The 20,228-nt window shown below is 39.5% G+C and overlaps 1 protein-coding gene across 1 annotated transcript; it reads right to left on the minus strand.

The window, feature by feature from the left end:
• Positions 1-10,304: 10,304 nt before the first annotated feature.
• LOC119803679 (60S ribosomal protein L23a-like) lies at positions 10,305-10,824 on the minus strand. The gene has a single exon (XM_038315096.1). It carries the CDS (start codon positions 10,822-10,824, stop codon positions 10,357-10,359), a length of 468 nt encoding a protein of 155 aa, XP_038171024.1. The 3' UTR covers positions 10,305-10,356.
• Between the last annotated feature and the right edge of the window lie 9,404 nt (positions 10,825-20,228).

Raw genomic sequence — 20,228 nt, forward strand, 5'->3', positions numbered from 1 at the left:
TAATTGTGTAACTGGTCTTCTTGTGGGAGCAGGGGCTGTCTCCGACTCCTTTGTCTACTTTGGGACCTTTTCCTTCTACTGGGTTGCCCAATAGGAGTGGAGGTGTCTGCTCTTACTGCAACCTGGTATGCCACTTTGGTTGATATCCATAGGAGCCCTGCCCTTTTCTGAAAAGAAAGGAAGAGGAGTAGATGGGGGGCTTGGGGCAGAAGGAAAATGGGCAAGACTTCCTGGGAGAAGAAGAGAGAAGGGAACTACGGATGTTAACAAAAGAAAAAAGAAGGAAGGAAGGAAGGAAGAAAAAGTCAACATGGGCTGTAGAGGCCGCTCAATGGTTTAAGCATACTGCGTTTACAGAAGACTTTTCAGTTCTTAGCACCCACACAGGCAATTCATAGCCACATGTAACTCCGGTTTCAGGGCATCAGAAGCCTCCAGCCTCGTCAAGCACACACCGTCACAAGCACATACATGCACACATATGCACATATACATAATAATAAGGGAAATAAATCTTTAAATAAAGCACTGCCAGCATGCTCTTTGTTCTCTACTGTATTCTCACTCAAAACAGTAAACATTCTTTTGGAGCATTACTCACTTGCTCAAAACCCCAGGTTCTTTTATTATTTCTTGACGCTAAAAAACCCATTTTATTATATTCTTAAGTTGTGAGAAGGTCTGTCCATTGTGAATATTTAAATTATTACAAAATCCATAATGTAGAAAAAGTATATCCTCCTGTGTCTCACAGAAATAACTGGAAACATGTTTGCTATTTTCCAGGATTTTTTTTTTGAGACTCTTTTCACTGAAATTTTTCCATTCATATATCTACCTGTGCATCTGTGTTTCAAAAGAGAAAATGTTGTACTGTTTTCTTCTCAGGTAATAATGCGTTGATAGGTGTGTTTGTTTTTCTGAGACGTGAGGCATAATAATTTATGTAAGAGTATTAGAATTTATTTTGAGACTAGTAGCCATTTACAAAACCATGCAGCAACTATAAGAAAAAAGAATTTCTCCCAAGATTTCACTCCCTGTCCACCAATCTTTAGATTAATAAAAAAAAAGAGTTATCATGGGTCATTTTAGAAATGAGTATAATACCTAAAAATTGAGGGAACCAAAATACTGCTGGAGTCACTTACCACTGAATAGGTCCGAAGGCAGAATGACAGCCTCAATTTAAGGAACACCTATAAGAAAATACTCCACTATCACCTAGCTGTACGATTTAATAGCTAGCAAAAGAATATATTGCTCATAATGGAGTGGCTGTACTGAAAGTGAGTTTGAGGGAAGGCAAATGCTACACGAGAAAGTTGCCACCCCAGTCATGCAGAGTGTGGAGGGTTATGGAAATAGACTCTATCAGGACTGGAGCTCAGGAAATGGAGTGTAACGGGTCAAATGCAGTATCAATTTGGGGCAGGCCACTAGGCAGGAGTGCTCCTGGCATGGGTCAGTGCCCCAGCTGAAATGAAGGAGAATATAAATAGATCCAATTAGAAGCAATCCCCTTTTGGAGGTCATTTTGGCCTTAAAATAAGACAAGCAGGCAGCTCCGTCTATCTGTGGCTAAACACTCAAAAACAAAATAAGCAGGGGAACACCTCTCCAGCCCTCCCTGGCTTCTGTGGATAAGTAAACAGCATGAAAGGAAAATAGAAATTGCATAACCCCACATAGAAGACTGTCAAAGATTGCCAGGTCCCAAAGGCTGCCATTAAGTTCCTGTTATGAAGGGTGACCTCAGGAAGTTAACCTATTACAACTCATCACCAAAACCTAGAAGAGTTACCTAGATCATTGTTGAAGAAGAGGTCATTTTAGGCAAGCATATTTTTTTGTCTGAATTATTTGGGTTTTCAGCATACATTAATAAAATTCATAATACAGGTCCAAATTTTACAAATTTATCAGGCAGACAATGTTCCAAACATTGTGGTAAGAGCATCCACTAATTATTCCTAATCTAATTGCGGCAACAATTATGGAGAAGAGTATTATGGAGACTGCTGCCCAGAGCAGAAAAAGCAACTTGATAAATGTCCTTTGTAAGTGAGCACAAGAACGCTACTTGAACCCTATCCTAGACACACACACACACACACACACACACACACACACACACACACACACACAGAGTAGCAAGACAGTAAGATGAAAGTTACAGGTTCTACCTCTCTAGCAGAAATCAGTACTATGACATGTGGTGTTTGTTCACCTACATTGACCAGTCACGTTGTCTACAATAGCATCCACGTACAGAACTCCATAGGGCAGTTTTCAGGAAGCCAGGGCTTCAGTGCTGTACTGCTGATAGCTGGGTGTTCCTAGCAAGTCAGTTTGTCTATTGGTACACTGGTAAAATCAGTAGGGAGACCGCAGCTAGATGAGGCCTTTGCTAATCCCCATGAAAGCAGTAGGGTGACAGAAGTTAGACGAGGCCCCTGGTATTCTCCATGGCATCAATAGGGAGACAGAAGCTAAGTGAGGCCCTTAGTACTCATTTCGGTGACAGAAGCTAGATGGGGCCCTGCCTAGTTCCAAACAAAACCTTTAGCTTTGACTCATCCCTGTGAGAACTTCTTGGGATCGATGTTCCACCAAATAAAAGGAATTGATATAAAGATTTCTCCAAAATGCGAGAACTTTATCCTCCCAACAACCCCATACAATAGGTGCTACTATTTATATTTTACATATCACTTATTAGTCTTCAACAGTCTTAAAAACAAAATACACTCTTGCCGGCTGTGAGTGACAAGCCATCATCTATCCAGGTGACGAAATGTGAGGTGCGCGTCTCCACACCACACAGTTGTCTCCTGATCACAAGAAGTTAATTTATATTTTCTCTATTATTTTAGAACTCAATTCTTGGGAGCCTAGTAGAGATGGGGGTGATAGAAAGTAAAATCATCTGTATAGTTTTCACATCAAGCTCTTTGGAAAGTAAAGCTGAAATAACATGATTCTGCTTGCTAATTACTTACTGTTTCAGTAAATAGTCACAAGAAGGAGATTTGTTACACCTTCATATCTAAAGCCAAAAGCAAATCTTGAATCTGGCTAAAGGAGAGGAATGTCAATGACAGCATTTGTTGCCCTAATGTCTGAGAAAGTTTCTAAATATAGCATTGTAGTTCACCCGTAACAAAATCTGTTATTGCGTTAAGAGAGAGAGAGAGAGACAGAGACAGAGAGGAGGGTTGGAGGTGATAGTACGTGTGTCTGCACTGTATAGCTAGAAGAAAGGATGAAAGAAATATACCAATAGCTTTTATCAATACTTCTTCTGAAAAATACATCTGGATTTCTACATTTCATAGTTCCCTTTTTCCTCTGGGCAAAAGATTCAAAATTTTCAATCCATTGAAAATAATATTTCATTAGAGATAAGGAAAATAAAATCTACAAATGTGACTACAATTAGCAGTATGGTGCATATCCATGTGGGAACTCGTCTAAGAAATCAATACTTACACAAACACACATACACATTTTTAAAAAACATTCCGGGGGGGGGCATCAACTATTAAAATACGATGAAATTTTCAACACAAGTGGTATATGTGTAAATTGGCTCACTTTTGTGCCTATGTGAAATATATCCAAAGAACGGTGACATCCTCTCCACAAATGTTGAGCTCTATCTGCTGTAGGAACTCCTCCAACCAATAGCCTTTAAGATACCAACGCTAATGGGAGAGGTCTCGTGTACTCTAAATGCAGACGAAAAGCATGCATAGGCCCCTTGGCTGCTGAATTCGGTTCCAGTTCTCAGTGCACACAGAGGACTGTAGACCACTACCCTTTCTGTGAGTTTATCCACAAATAATAAACCTTTGTTATACTCCATTCCAGGCAACTGTAAAACTCTCTTGTACGCTAACATCTATCACAGATTATGCTCTCAGAATGCTTCACTCTATTAAAGCTTATTGGAGCATGACCTGGACTAGCTGCACATTTCTGACTCTGTTGGAGATGATATTAATGGTGACCATTCACTTATTTATGTAGCAATCTGTACTCAAATTTTTGAGGCAACTTGGGGCACAACCCTTTTCATTCAATAACATGAAAGAGTACCAAGGGTATGAAATTTATTAGGTGCCATCTTCAGGTCAATAATGCTTTATTGTTCCCAAAACAAGCTATCTCAGAGTTGGAAATTTGTTGACTCTGTCAGATCCTATATAATTTTGCAACAGAAAAATACAAAGTGATCTAGACAAAAAGGATTAACTGTTTAGTCTAGTGTGCATATCTATAGTGATGTGCCTTTAAATAAGGAGGGGGGCTTGTAGATTTAGTGAAATTTCCCAACCATCTTTGTAATTAAGCCATTTAGTCTTTTCATTATTTATTTGTTTATTTAAAGTGATCTCTCTTACAACAGTTACTTGTGATAATGCCACTTCCTTCCAAAATCAAGTTCTCGGAGAAAGTTAACTGTTAGTCTGGTTGCTGAGCGGAAAACGCCGAGTGGAAAGTTCGAAAATGGGAGCAGGAGCAAGGACAGCAGACAAAAGACCAGAATGGTTCAGTGTTCAGACAGTGGTAGAGCAAATAAAGTAGATAAAGTTTATTTGAATTGAACTGAAATAATGGGCCATTAGTACACTAGGCTGATCGATTTAAGAAGAATGACTCCAACATTTTAGATGTCAGAACTTTAGTCAACAGTAACTGAATTTTCTTCCATGAAAAAAATATAATTAGTCTAGGAAATGGATATCAAAGCAAGTTGAATTTATTTTTGCATAAATTTAAGACCTATAGGGAAGATTGGTGAAGATGGAAAATGTTTGGCTATAAGAACGCATAGTGCATAACTCAGCATAAATGGCTGAGTTGGAAAAATATGAGAATGGCCAATCCATAGATTTCAGCAGAGAGTAGTCTTGAACTAGTTAAGGAAAAGAGTACGCAAAGGGAATATAAGAGCATATTGGACCCATTTTTTTTGAGAATCGAGAAGTTGGAAAGAGCCACAGTGTGTCAGTGAAGTAGAAGGACCAGTGGGAGATGTGGAAAGAGATTATTCCAAAGAACAGTGCTCAACAATATTATATGCTGTTGGGTATAGTTAACACACAATCACCACCACCTTAATAATAAATTTCTGACCCCTGTATCTGTATCTTGGCAGACATTAAATATTTTAGCAAAAAAAGAATATAACCTAAGGTATGTGATGCACAGAAATAAGATGAAGTGTTTTTCCAAAAACTCCGCAGAAGTTTGAGTGTAAAAACAGTCAGAGGAATAGTGGTAATTCTATTAATCATAGTGGTAATTCTATTAATCAGGATGATTTATACAAGCTGCCACTATAGACAAACCCAAGGGCTTAACATAATAAATGTTTATGTCTTGCTCATGCAGTGTTCGATCATGACCCCCACAGCCCATCCTGTGATTCTGCCATCTGGAATATGTGGCCTCTAAGTTCACTGTGGGAAGAAAAGAATCTATGGAGGAGGCCCACTAGCTATTACTGTCCCTCACAGTCTATGTACTAGAAATAGCCAGGGAAAATGAGAATTCTAGCAGTGTACACTGAAAGCATGTGTTGCACACATATACATACTGCTGCTACCATAGAAACTGAAACAAGAGTCAAGGACCATCCTGCCTTTCAGTTGATACATTCAGTCAGTTTTTAAGATGAGAGGCGTGAGCACCCGCAACATCCAATGACAAAAATCTGAGCTGGGGTAGGAGTGGGAAGGATGTTATGAAAATATCAAAGTGAGACATTTCAAAGGACAATGTTTCCTGACAGCACAACAGGGAATAGATTCCAGCATCCAGAAGAACTGCCAAGTGATAATTTTGCTGGTGAGCATTCTCCTAGAAGGAATGACTGAACACGGGCTGGGGCGTATCTGCAAATTTGGTGGTGACAGGATGAGCTGGAATCAGTTTCATGGCTTTTGTGTCTTCACTGTAATATGAAACAAGGTCACGACTGGGAAGCTGAGAGGATGTTGGAGGGTTGAAAGAGAGCCTAGAAGATGCACAGTCTTGCCAGGGAATGACATATTTTCTGTAGGGGGCATAAGCCTTTCTCCTTACTCCTCCCCTCAGCTTTCCAATACCTGGGAATATTTAATAGAACCAAAACATGCCTTATGGTGGCTTATATTCATAATTGTATACTTGCTTTCCATACTGCCTCTACTAGTTTCAATTCCTTATTTGCCTTGCAAACCATCACCGACCCTTCCGCTCTTCAGTCTAGCAAACAGCTGTATTTTCACAAAGGTTTGTGTTTATTCGAGGAAGATCAGATTCTAAGTCTCCTCAGGTTACCAGGCTTATCTCTTCCTTTTTATTACCAGACTGAGCACAACACCTCACACAATATGAAAAGACGTTCATAATCATTTTGGTATCGGCAGTTGGCATTTAGGAGAGTATAAATTCTATCAAAGATTGTGAATAAAGTTTTTCTGTCTAAAAATATGGTCGAAACATAAAATTTAATTAACTTGAAATATCATTCAAAAAAAACCAAAACATGATGAAAAGCCATCCACATTTACTAAGGAGGCTGAGGTGTTCTCTGGCACAGAAGCAGTAGTTTTGAGTCAGGAACACTGGAAATAACTAATTAAAAAAAAATCTTTCTGTTGCAATAAAAGTGAAACCCTTTAAAGCAGTCTAATCTGCTTTCCCCGATTCATTTAGTTCCTTCCTCCCTGTGTAAAAGCCCTTTACAAAACACACACCAACTTTACAGAGGGTATTTTTGAACAATTGAAAAATGAAAGGAAAAGAAATTTGTTAAGGCATGCCATCTGTTTTGGTTTTTCTGGAGCCCAATGATTTTATTTTTCCTGAGACTCAAACCATTTCACCCTTTTACAGCAATTCATTAGAGCTTCACTGCTGGGGGTGAGGGGAGACAGGAGCGACATAATAGTGGAGTATGAAAAATAGCTGTTTCTGCCCCATTTTCTCTATTCAATGCTTCCAATTAACCCAGGGTATTTCTACCACTTTGACCATTGCTCTCAGCTCTCTAGGCTCTTTGGGTAGGAAAATTCAGAGCTGGTTCCCAATCTGACAGCCCATCCTTAGCTGACCTACATTGACACATTATTTCTGTTTCCCATACCCTAGTCCACTAGTCCCATTAAAATTCTACTGCTTGGTAATATTTCTCACTGCAATATTTCTCAAAATCAAATTTAAATACCGGGCCCTGGTGGGGCTCCCACTGCATGCACATTTGCTCATTATCAGAAGTAATATATGATTAGTAGCAGTTCTTGTAGAAATATCACATACAACTGGCTAAAGAAAAACATTCCTAGCATAGTACTTTACCCTTCATTAACTTGCAAAGCTAAATATTGCTTTCAGAAGTTGAAGAAACCCCATATCAATGGGAAATGCCAAAATTAATTTGAGATGTGGTTAAAAGAATAATGGCCACAAATTTGAGAGTATTGGATTGTGTCTATAATTCTGGTAGTAACTCAGTAACTAGGACACAAAGTATCTTTGAGCCTTATATTCTATACACATGAAATGAGGACTTGAGACCTCTGGCTTATTAAGACCAATTAAACTCTGATGCATGTAAAGGTTACCTAGATAAAACTTAGTTCACACCGTGAAACCTGTGTATCATTCATATTCTCTGGGTGCTGTGAAAATCCAAAAGATATTCAAGAAAATAGGAAGGAGCAAATGAGCAGCTATATGAGGAGATTGTTCAGGGCCACTGGGACACAGGCAAAAAGAAGGGAGGAGCAGGGATCTAGTGAGAGTAAACAAAAAGAAAAAGTACAAATAGAAAAATTATTTTAATTTAGTATTCCTGTTCACTACTGATTCTGCCACTACTAATTATTCTTGAAGGTGTTTTTTGCTCCTACACCAGTAGTGAACAGAACTATCAGATATTAAAACTTCTCCTTTAGGCAGTATTTAGTTCAGTCATTAGTCAGAAAATGCAAAACAATGGTGTATTAATTGGAGAGGAAGAAAGAAAAAAAGGTTATCCATGTTATCCATCCTATTATAAAAATTAGGCAGCGTGGGATGGTGGTACAGATCTGTGACCATAAGAAGTACACTACCTCTGTCCTCGGCTGACTCATACTTGAGAGGAAAAGTTTGCCCTGCAGCCAAAATGGATCACCCAACTTTCGAATTTCTGTTGCCAGATGCCACAGACAGAACAAAGAGAAAGAAACAAAGACTTGCCATTCTAAGATGACATGCTCCAGAAATTGCACACATCACTCCTCCCCCAGATTGAGAACACAATCATATGGATGAATACAGCTTAAAAAGGGGTCTGGGATTAATCTTTCCCTGAGAAATGTAAGATTATCTTTTGCTGAGAAACGAATTGACAGGAAAGAGCAGTGGAGTGTCCACTACACTAGAGGAAAGAAACAATGGATACCAAGGAAGGCGATCTCCAGTTCCACTTCTGGCTTGTGAATGGACTGCTGTGCACTTTAGTGGAGAACCATGAGTAGTTTGGATGAATATTCAGTTTCTGTTTTCTGTGCCTCTTCGATTCTTGTAACAATTGTGTGTTTCCTTTCAGTGTTTCCCAACCAGAAAGAAAGTAACCAAATAAATGCTTCCCTTTATTTCTAGTGTGGTGTCTTGCCAAAAGACATCTGCATCTTCAGAAGCAATCTTAACTCATGTGCATTTAAGCACAAAAGATAGAGTAAATGTTCAATAAGTAAAAGTCTCATGGGCTGTGTATTTTAGTGACAAATTCTTTCAAGGTACCTTTCCATCAGGTGTCCCTACTGAGAACCAACTACCCACTGCACAATAAAAACCATCCTCAATGAATTTATTTTTTATTTTGTCTAAACATTTTTGCTCTATTTTCCACTGGGCCATGATATTCTTCTTTTGAATGTCATAAAATACAAAGTATATATGAGGGATTGACTTTAAATTTTGATATCATATTAAATTTAGTGATCAAATTCAAATGTAAGCCATTATTTGATATTGAAAACTTCAGGATACATGTTTCCCCAAACATATAAAATTTTTCTTGCAAAATCTTAGGGGATGCTGATTTATGTACATTAATCTTCTCATATGCCATTAATTACATTAAGTTTTCAATGAATGTTTCTATGATAATTAAAAGTTACATTAATGATGTAAATGACACCCATTACTGTACGACATTCAACTTATGGCAGACATTTAGTCTGTAATATGTCCCACCCTGTCTGTCTATTGCAGCTCAGGGATTACTTTGAATTCCATATTGCAAGTCACTTACCATTCACTTGGTTTGCTTTATAGCCACTGTGGTCTACTGGGTGAATTTGAGACACTGAATCAGAAAGCTAAGGACTATGACCGTTTCCCATGTCTATAGAGCACTGGCTTTTTAAACAATGACTGTTCAAAACTGTCTTAATAAGCATCTGCTAAGTGTTGCTTCCCTTGAACTTTGTACATTTTTAGCCTAAAATAAAAGACAGAAAGTTTTTGATTCCATTAAAAGAGAAGACAGTTATGTTGGGAAGGTCAAAAGAAATGATGCTACCGTTCTATGACCTCTTCATGTGTTCTCACAAAACATTTGTTCAGTTCCCAAGGTAACCCAACCCCAGTCACATCAGAGATAAAGAATGAATAGTCCATCAAATGAGAGAGAATCAGAAAGGGACATGATATGATTTTAAGTTTTTTTTTTTCACAATGAATAAAGGAAGGGTACGAGCTACTAAACAAAGGTAAAGGATGTGCTGAAATGTTTCTATGTATAAAATTCTCGGGAAAGTTCCTTAAAGTGAAAAACAGTGCAGACTCCTAAAGTTCTGTCTTTTGCCAATGCAGTATAAAATGCAAAGATGTTTCACAGGCCACAGGTCACCCAGGTGATTATGACAGAAGGTGAAGCCGTCCCAAGCAAAACTCCCTGCAGGACATCCATATCCCAGTCCCTTGGACCCATGCTGTTCCTTTGCAGGGAAAACAGAACATTGCAGATGCATTTAGGGCTCGGGACTGGGCATGGAAAAAGAGCATCTGGAATTAACCAGGTGCATCTGATAGGAACCTTCAACGTGAAGAGCCTTTCTTAGAGTCTACCAGCAGGTACCAGATCAGAGAACAGCAGTCACAGAAATGCAGCCATGCTTACTTGCAGAACCAAGGAGCAATAAGACTAGGAATTCCAATGGCTTCTAGAAGCCCAAACTAGAGGCAAAGATGTCTCTCTTTGGCATTAGGAAGGATGCTTTTCATTTCAGCCCAGTGAGACCTTCAGTGAACTTTTTTTTTTTTTTTTATGTTGAAAAAGTGTATATTTAGAATTAGCCGGCAGGACTCAGTTTAGATGATTCCAATTTTGTTGGCAACATCCAGAGCATCATAATCAGGAGCCAACCGGACATACGCCTTCTTCTCTCCGTCGGGCCTTATGAGGGTGTTGACTTTGGCCACATCGATGTCGTAGAGTTTCTTCACAGCCTGTTTGATCTGGTGCTTGTTGGCCTTGGCGTCCACAATGAACACAAGTGTGTTGTTGTCTTCTATCTTCTTCATGGCTGACTCGGTGGTCAGGGGGAATTTGATGATGGCATAGTGGTCAAGCTTGTTCCTCCTGGGCGCGCTCTTCCGGGGGTATTTAGGCTGCCTTCGTAGCCGCAGGGTCTTGGGCCGCCGAAAGGTGGGCGATGTGCGAATCTTCTTTTTGTGGCTGTGGACGCCTTTCAGCATTGCCTTCTTGGCTTTCAAGGCCTTCGCTTTAGCTTCCGCTTTGGGAGGGGCAGGAGCTTCCTTCTTCGCTTTCGGCGCCATCTTGACGAAAAGGCTTCAGTGAACTTTTAATAAATAAAAATTATAGGTAATACTATGTGCGGTTTTATATCACTACCTCAGTGATAATTTGTTAGAGTACCCATAGAAAACACTTGTGTCTGAGGACTACACTTTGAAATCCTCTGGAACATCTATTAATATTACAACATAAATTTCAGTGGCATTGTCCCACTGTGTTCTTAGAAATGTTTCTTTAGTATGAGATGATTCTTCAACTCAGCAATTCTGGTGTTTCCTCTTATGCTGTAGTTCTGTTTAAAGAGTTCTGGTTTTCAAGTTTATTGAAAACTAAGGAAAGAAAATGAGGGCTCAAGGGAAGCCTGTAAGTATAAGGGAGGGAACGACAGAAAGGAAACCTAAAGAGAGAAAAGGGAAGACTTGTACAGTCTCATTGGGTGAGCAGACCGATAAAGAATTTCAGGTCTTCCACATCACAGTTGATGCAAACCAGCCTTGGATGTCCTACAGTGAAGACAGTCTTCCATGTGACTTCACCGGTGCCACTGTTTCCCAGGAAGCACACATGTACCCACAACTGTCTTCTGTTCTAGATCTGGCCAACAACCACTATCTCATATTCGATCAGGAGAGCTTTCCTTTACCATCCCCAAACATTCTACTTCTTTTTACTTCTATAATAACAGCTCCAAGCTTACTAAATACTACATATTTTCCAAATCCCAGTTTCTAAGTAAACACATTTTTAAAGCCAATATCCCAAACAGAGTTTATGTGCCTCTTCTTTAGACAAGCCACAAGCAAAACTAAACCAAATGAAGCAGGTCTTTGAGTGAAGGGTTTTATTTTGCCAGAGCCCATAGTCAGTCCCGCAGATGTGTGGAAAGTCCATGAGTTACCCGTGAGTCTTCATATGGCATAATTTGGGTTTCTCAGAAAAGGTTAACTATTTTACATTTTAGACTCAATGTGTAGGTTTGGAAGCAGGAACAGATCAAACATATAGTAGTTAATATGCTGATGGTGTAAACCTCAAGGGTTATAAGCGACAGTGGCCTTTGTGATTGACTTAAGTGACTGGACTTAAGTACACATGCAACTAACTCATGCAGACATTCTTTTCAAGTGTGTACTCACAGATGAACGTGCCAGGCTCCAAGGGTATTTTCTAAAGCCATGGCCACACACAGAAAGTTCTCGTTAAACTCAGTTGGTCACAAAATTAAACAAAAAGACATGGATGGGGTTTTCAGAGGCAGCTGAATCATGAAGAATACATGATGCTCTTCCAGAGGATCTGGGTCAGGTTCCTGGCACCCACATCATGACTCAAAAACATCTGTAAGTCCAGTTTCAGGGAATCTGACAGCCTTTACTGGTCCCTGAGAGAACCAGGCACATGTGTGTTCTTAAAAAATTAAAATACACTAATGTTGAGAAAGGACTTATAAGAAGAGGAGAAAAATAGAATTGAGAAGGTGGCAAGAGATGTGGGAGTAACAATAATCAGAATATACTTTATAATTTTATAAAATCATCAATTAGCAAATTTAATAAACATTACAAATAATAATAACTTTTACCTGAGCAGGGAAGGCATCAGTGTGTTTTAAGACTTGTTATCTCAGTACCCTAGAGGCTGAGGCAGGAATACCTGTCCAGCCTAAACTATGTAATAGGCTTTGTCTTAAACATAAACAGCTGGTAACATAGCTCAATAAAGGAATGTTTGTCTAACATACCAGGGGTCCCTTACACTGCCCTATTGGTGTGTAAAGACTTTGTTAAGGTCTCTAGTCAATTTTGCAGACTAGAAGTGTTTCTGGAAGTTATATGGGATCTAGCTATTTAAATGTAAACTTCAATGAAAATCATATCACATCTCCCTTTCTCTGTAGGAATATGGAAGGCTAACTTCTGCCTAGTACCTTTCTGCTAATTGGGTGGCCCCTTTCTATCATGAAGACTGAAGGAAGCTTGCTTTTGGAGAGAGTGGACTAAGAAACTCCCATCTTTTGTTACAGTGATGTGGAGTTCAACTTGAGTTCTGCTCCTGCTTCACTGTTGTGATAATCATGAATAAAGGATTCCTTACCTGTCTGAATTTATACAGTATAATTTTTGTTTTGACATAGATAAATACCTAACCATGCAAATTACCATTAAGTAAAAATGTACCTATATTCCCTAACACATGCACAACCAAAGAAAAGTAGCAAGAAGGGATATTTCCCAAATGATCCTAAAAATTATATCACTATCACAAAGAATACATAAAACTTCTGGGTTAGAGAAATGTTGAAGGTATCGTTATTCCTGGTCTCAAATTGTGCCTCAGCGTTATAATGATAAAATCAGCACAATGTTAGCCCACACACATTCATAAAAAACAAACAGACACATTGATCATTGGAATCAAATCTAAGACAAAGATATAAGTTCACACTTCTATGGACCCCTGATTTTTAAATAGAGAAGCCAAACATAGATACTGGAAGAAATACAGCATCTCCTATCAATGGTCCTGGTCAAAATGAATAACTGTATATAAAAGAATACAAAGATATCCATACTATCACCCTGTACAAAACTTAATTTCGAATGTGTCAAAGACCTCAACGTAGGACCACATAGGCTGAATTAGATTGGAGGAAAAGTATGGAATAGCCTTGACCTCATTAACACAAGAAAATACTTCTTGAACAGAATATCAATATCAGAGTCACTAAAAGCAACAATTACTGAATGGTATCTTATTACAGAAACTCAGAAAAAATAACCCAATTTAAAAACTGGGGTACATCTCTAACCTGAAATTTCCCAAAACAGTGGCTGAGAAACTCATAAAGAATGGTTTTACAGTCTTAGTCATCAGGGAAGTACAAATCAAAATGACTTTGAGGTTTTAACTTACACCTTCAGAATGGCCAAAATCAATAAAATAGATCTCAATTCATGCTGGCAAGAATATGGGGTAAGAGAAACGTTGACTGAGGTTTCTGTTCCACCCAGTACTGCAGCCATTCAGTCCGAAAGAAACAAACAGAGGTCGACATTAATCATAAACTGATTGGTCTATTACCTCAGGCTTCTTATTAACACTTATAAATTATATTAGCCCATAATTCTTGTCTGTTAGCCATGTGGCTTGGTAACTTTCATGAGCGAGTCATTCTCATCTTGCTTCCTCTGTGTCTGGGTGACGACTGCAAACTGACTTTCCTCTTCCCAGCATTCTCTTGTTCTCATTGCCCCACCTCTACTTCTTGCCTAGTCACCCCTATACTTCCTACCTGGCTACTGGCCAATCAGCATTTTAATTAAAATAATACAAGTGACAGGGTACAGACCATTGTCCTACAGCAGAGAAACACTCATTCACTGCTCATGGAAGTAAAACTTTGTTTAACAATTATGTAAATTAATGTGTTGGTTCCTCAGGAACCTGGCGATAACTCCACTTCAAGATCCAGCTGTTGCTACTCTTAGGAGTACATCAAAAGGACACTTCATCCTACCACAGGGAGACTTTCTCAAGCGTATTCACCCATCGCTGATATTACAGAATAACCGGAACTTGGAAACAACCTAAATATTCATCAGCAGATGAATGGATGAAGAAAATGTGCTACATTTATACAACTGAATTTACTCGCTTCTTTAAAACAAAAATAAAATTATGAAATTTACAAGAAAATTGATGAAGGGAGACAAAGAAGGCATCCTGACTACAAATGACAAATGTGGTGTGTTTTCAGGTTTCGGTTGGATGTGGATGCTAGCTGTTAAGTCTTCAGTAAGCAGGCTCAATCCATATGATGACAGAGGTTAGGTTACTATAAGGAGACACAGATAGACCTCCTTAGGAAGGAAAAATAGTATAGACTGTTATGGATGGATCAAGAATAAGGACTGAAAGAAGAGGATCAAAAGGGGAGAGGGACAATAGAGGAGGATTAAGGAAGGATCACAGGGAGGGACAGCTAAAACTAAGGGCCACTTGTGGGCTATTATGGAAACCTAATTGAGTAGAAGCTTCTTAAAATGTATACATATATTAAAGAAATCAAAATGGGACTAAAAATAACAGGAAAAACACAGCTCCAACTAGAAAAAGAAAGTCACCAGACCTGGGAATTATATCTGAATTGTTGGCAATGGAAACCCCCCCCAAACAATCTAGACTATTGCCAAGGCTGTTGGTGGTTCTCCACAAATTAATGGCAAGGCCCTATTGTTGAAGACAATACTTACCTAACTCACTAAACATGAAGAACTTGAGCTGGTGTCTACCTAGAACCTTCATCCCTACTGATAAATGTTCGTGGTACTTGAAAGTACTCTGTAAAATGCCGCGGGAGAAAGGTAAACACCAAGCCAGACACAAACCCTTCAAGCTACAAGATGTTCGACCTGCAAAATACACTGCTGTGATACTGACAGAAAAGTCGTGGTAGAGTAACAAATCAGTGTCTGATTAGAATTAAGGCATACTCCATGAGATGGGACCCAATGCCCAACACTGCATTGGGAACTAAGAACCTCAAACAAGATAGCTGTAGACCTAAGCACTACTGTTCTGTTTAAGAGAACTGGCAATAAAACTACAGCTAATAACCTCTCTGTACTCAAAGATCAGTGCCTTGCTTAGCCATCATCAGAGAAGCTTCTTTCTTCAGTAGATGGAAAGAAATACAGAAACCCACACAGGTAGACACTATGCAGAGAGAGAGAGAGAGAGAGAGAGAGAGAGAGAGAGAGAGAGAGAGAGAGAAGAGGAAGAAAGAGAGGAAGAGAGAGAGGAGAGGAGAAAGAGAGAGAGAGGAAGAGAGAGGGAAGGAAGAGGAGGAAGAGAGAGAGAGAGAGGAAGAGGAGAAAGAGAGAGAGAGGAAGAGAGGGAAGGAAGGAAGAGGAGAAAGAGAGAGAGAGGGAAGGAAGAGGAGGAAGAGAGAGAGAAAGAGAGAGAGAGAGGAAGAGAGAGAGAAGGAAGAGGAAGAGAGAGAGAAGGAAGAGGAGAGAGAGAGGAAGAGAGAGAGAAGGAAGAGGAAGAGAGAGAGGAAGAGAGAGAGAAGGAAGGGGAGAAAGAGAGAGGAAGAGAGAGGGAAGGAAGAGGAGGGAGAGAGAGAGAGAGAGAGAGAGAGAGAGAGAGAGAGAGAGAGACAGACAGACATTGGAACAATCTGTCCTAAATGGGATATTACTGTCAGATCATTCCCCTCAGACCTCAGAGAATTCTGTGGAAGAGGAGACAAAATGACTGTTTTAAAGGACAATGGAAACATAATACACCAAAGAAACATGACCTCCTAGACACAACAGGACTGATTCACATATGAACTCACAGAGACTGTGTCAGCACACACAGGGCCTACACATGTCTTAGCCAGATGGGTTCAAGAATTGAGAGGGGAAGGACACACAAATTCCTGTTCCTAACCCAGAAGCTATCTCTAATTGGTAACCCCTTACCAATGAAAACTTAGTTTTCTCCAAAGGTCTCTCACCGGTTATATAAACCATACTTAATGAAAGGCCCCATGCCCACTGGAAGGTAGCCAACATAAAACAAACTCAATGGAAATTTTGGAGGGTTTTGTTTTGCTGTTTGTCTCATATTGCTTTATCTTTGCCAGGGCATTTTTTTTAACCTCATAATGCTTTTGTTGTAGTTTCTGATTTTATTTCTATGGGTTTTCTTTGTGTGCAAATTTGTGTGTCTCAGCATCTGTATGTGTTTCTCATGCCTTTTCTTTGGCTTTTTTCCTCTTTTTTGTTTGTTTCATCTTTTCTGGCTTGCTTATTTTTATTTTTTCTTATTTTATTTTATTGTTTTAGACACCTGTTTTCTAATGAGCAAGAGAAAGAAAAAGTATGGATTTGGGTGGACAGGTGGAGGGATCTGGAAGGAATTGGAGTAGGGGAAAGCATAATCAAAATATTTTGTATGAAATAAAATCTATTATCCATAAAAATGAACAAAAAATAAAAAGCTTTTTTGTTAAGAGATAAGAATTAATTAATTGAGTAATGAAATCACATAATAAATAAGCTTACACCAAGTTCCAGGGCAATGTAAGAAAATGGAGGTATAGAATGGAAGACACACTCCCTGTTCACTGTGATGTACTGGGCTGGTGGGGGTTCTGAAATGTAAATCAACAATTGTAATTCAGCATGGTAATTGCTTTCAGGGGAGTACATGCACAGAGCCTTTAGAAGGTCAAAGAGGAGTATCTAATTTAGACTGGGGAGGTTTTACAGAGCAAGTGACACTTTAATTGCAACCTGAAGGATCAGTAGGTATTAAGCAAGCAGAGTTAAGGAAGCTCAACTAGGGAGCATAGCAATAGACACTAGAGGCAGAAACAAAAAAAAAAGGATGTACACAGGAGAGTCAGACTGCCAATAGTTGAGGGTGAGATGACTTTATCAAGGGTGTGCAATGCCAGCAATTTCCTCCTCACCATCAACAAACATTTTCAATCCATCTTCTACAGCAGAGCCTGCTTGTCTTATTCTCTTCATCTTCTACTTCACGTTAGGCTGGAAAAAAATAAGACGTGGATTTTAAATTTTCTATTTTAGAATCTCAAAATTGAGCATATCTATGTCTCCCGGCTAGTAAATAATAGCATAAAGTCTACCCATTTCTCATGGATCCATAGCATTGTTACTAGAAATTTAGGGTAGTCCCATCTGGGTGAAATGTGTCACCTTGTAAATTGGGGGTCCCCTGTTTAGGTTCTTAGTCTCCTTAATGAGGGCTGAAAGAAGACAGATGTACTGACTGGTTTTATGTGTCAACTTGACACAAGCTGGAGTCATCAGAGAGGAAGGAGTATCGGTTAAGGAAATGCCCCCACGAGATCCAGTTTATAAGGCACTTTCTCAAATAGTGGTCAATGAGAGAGGGCTCAGCCCATTGTAGGTAGTGTCATCCCTGGTCTAGCGGTCCTGGGTGCTACAGGATAGCAGACTGAGCAAGCCAGAAGGGCAAGCCAGTAAGCAGCACACCTCCACAGCCTCTGCATTAACTCCTGTCTACAGATTCCTGCCCCGATTTCCTTCAGTGATATGGAAGTGTAAGCCAAATAAACCCCTTTCTCCTCAACTTCTTCTTTGATCACCTTTTTTGTATCAATAGAAACCCTAACTAAGACACCAGAGTATTTGTTAAGTTTAATAGAAAAACCCTAGGAGAGGCAAACCTTACATATCAGTAGTTACCTGGAAAGATGGAGAAAGTATAAAAACCATGTCTTTTGTAAGTAGCCATATGACACAAAGGGGTGTGAGTAGATAGCATTAGAGACAGAGAACGAGAAAGTCCAGAGCATCAAAGAAAACAGGCTTTAGCAAGTATCTAGAAGAAGTAAAAGCAGATTTTTTAGGGAAAAAAAGGTGCTGATTTTTTTGAATTAACACTTTCAGAAAAGTGGGCAGGTCTTAGGAAAACATGACCATATCTCTAAGTGACTGCCTTGAGTCCAGGGTTTCTGGGGAGGAAAAGTATATTAAAAGGGATCAATTATTCTTTCTCCCCTCTGGCTTGGCTGAAAAAAAAATCAGCCATCCAAAGAAGTAACTTCTTGGCCAGGTAACTCTTATATGTAGGATGGAGTATTAGGTCTTCACCCAAGGCCAAAGGTATAATCCATTCTTTTGACTAAGATAAATTAGCTTTTCCTTAATGGGTCTCAATAGAGCCTTGGTCAAGCTACTATAATATCTACACTCTGAAGAGGTAGCCATAACATCAATAAAGAAATGAACTAAAATTGGAGAATGCATACAGCCTGTTTCCACTGGTAAAAATCCAGAAATCCAATTACAAAGCTGTTCACTAGAAGGGACTGCTATCTGGACTTACAGTTCTGCCACATTCTCTGGTATAGCTTTCAGTCAAAGGGCTTTGATGTGGGAAATTTTTCTGTGAATGTGTTCTTTCCTTGGTTAATACAGAAGCTGCTTTCAGCCAATGGCTTAACAGAATAAAGCCAGGCTGAAAGGCATATATATATATATATATATATATATATATATATATATATATATGAGTATATGAGAGTAGGTGGAGTCAGGGAGACACCATGTAACCCCGCTGGAAACAGCCGCAGGGTACAGAACTTTACCCAGTAAACCACAGCCACATGGCAATACACAGATTAATGGAGATGAGTTAGTTTATGATAGAAGAGTTAGCCAGAAATACGCTTAAGCTATTGGTCAAACAGTATTGCAATTCATATCATTTCTGTGTGATTATTTCGGTTCTGGGTAGCCGGGAACTAACAAGCGACCTCCTCCACCAACAGGACCTACTTAGAAAACAGTTAAAAAAAAAAAAAGCAGAACTCATATCAGGCATTCCTGGTAAAGAATTCTTTCTGCAACTGTTGTGCTACTCTGATGTGTCTGAGCTACCTGTCCTGTCCTCGCTAATCACCACCACAGCCCTGACCTGGAATCCATCCTTCACCGGCTCACGCCAATGGATACCTTGCCTCCGACTGAGTCTCCCTGCTGCCAGTCTTTACACTGCTAAAGTCTAATCTCCACGAAACCAGCATGATTCTTTAGAACCATAAATGATGTTCTCTGCTTAGTTACTTTCCCCCCATTGCTTCTCATTGCCTTGAGGAGAGAATCCATACTAATTATTTGAGGAGAGGGAACTATTTCTATCTGATTTTCTGAGTGCTGAAGGATGTCTGCTCAATCCCCATCCTAAGATTCTGATTACAGTATCATTGGTTTAGGAAAGGAACTGGAAAAATATGGCCCAGCCTGTTTGTGGTGGTTTGAATAGGTGTAGCCCCAATAGACTCATGTTTGAATGCTTGGCTCATAAGGAGCAGTGCTATTAGGAGGCGTGGCCTTGTTGGACTAGGTGTGGTGTTATTGGAGGAAGTAGGTCACAGTAGGGTGGGATTTGAGGGCACATATGTGCTCAAGGCACACCTCGTGTCTCAGACCACTTCCTGTTTTCTGTAAGCAAAGATGTAGAACACTCGGTTACTTCTCCAGCACCATATTTTGCCATGATGATAATGGACTAAGCCTCTGACACTGCAAGCCACCACGATTAAATGTTTTCCTTTATAATGGATACCATGATCACACTGTCGCTCCACAGCAGTAGAAAGCTCAACTAAGACATTCTTGCTCTCCTGCCTCCTTTATGATTAATGAGTTCATGTAGACCTATTCTGTGGTCATGCTCCCTATCAACATGAACATTCCCTGGCTTCAGTGGAGAGTTCTGTAACCAACTCCTTCTTATTTATGGTCTCATCCCTAAATGGCCATATTATATAGGTGGCCCTCAGCATCCGACCATTTTCATGCTGCTGGTGCTGCTTAGAGATGGTGGAAACTTTAGGCATAGGGTATACAAAGAGGGGGGCTTCTGTTGAGTGGGGCCT

The sequence above is a fragment of the Arvicola amphibius genome, chromosome 17 (genome assembly GCF_903992535.2).
Source record: "Arvicola amphibius chromosome 17, mArvAmp1.2, whole genome shotgun sequence".
NCBI lineage: Eukaryota > Metazoa > Chordata > Mammalia > Rodentia > Cricetidae > Arvicola > Arvicola amphibius.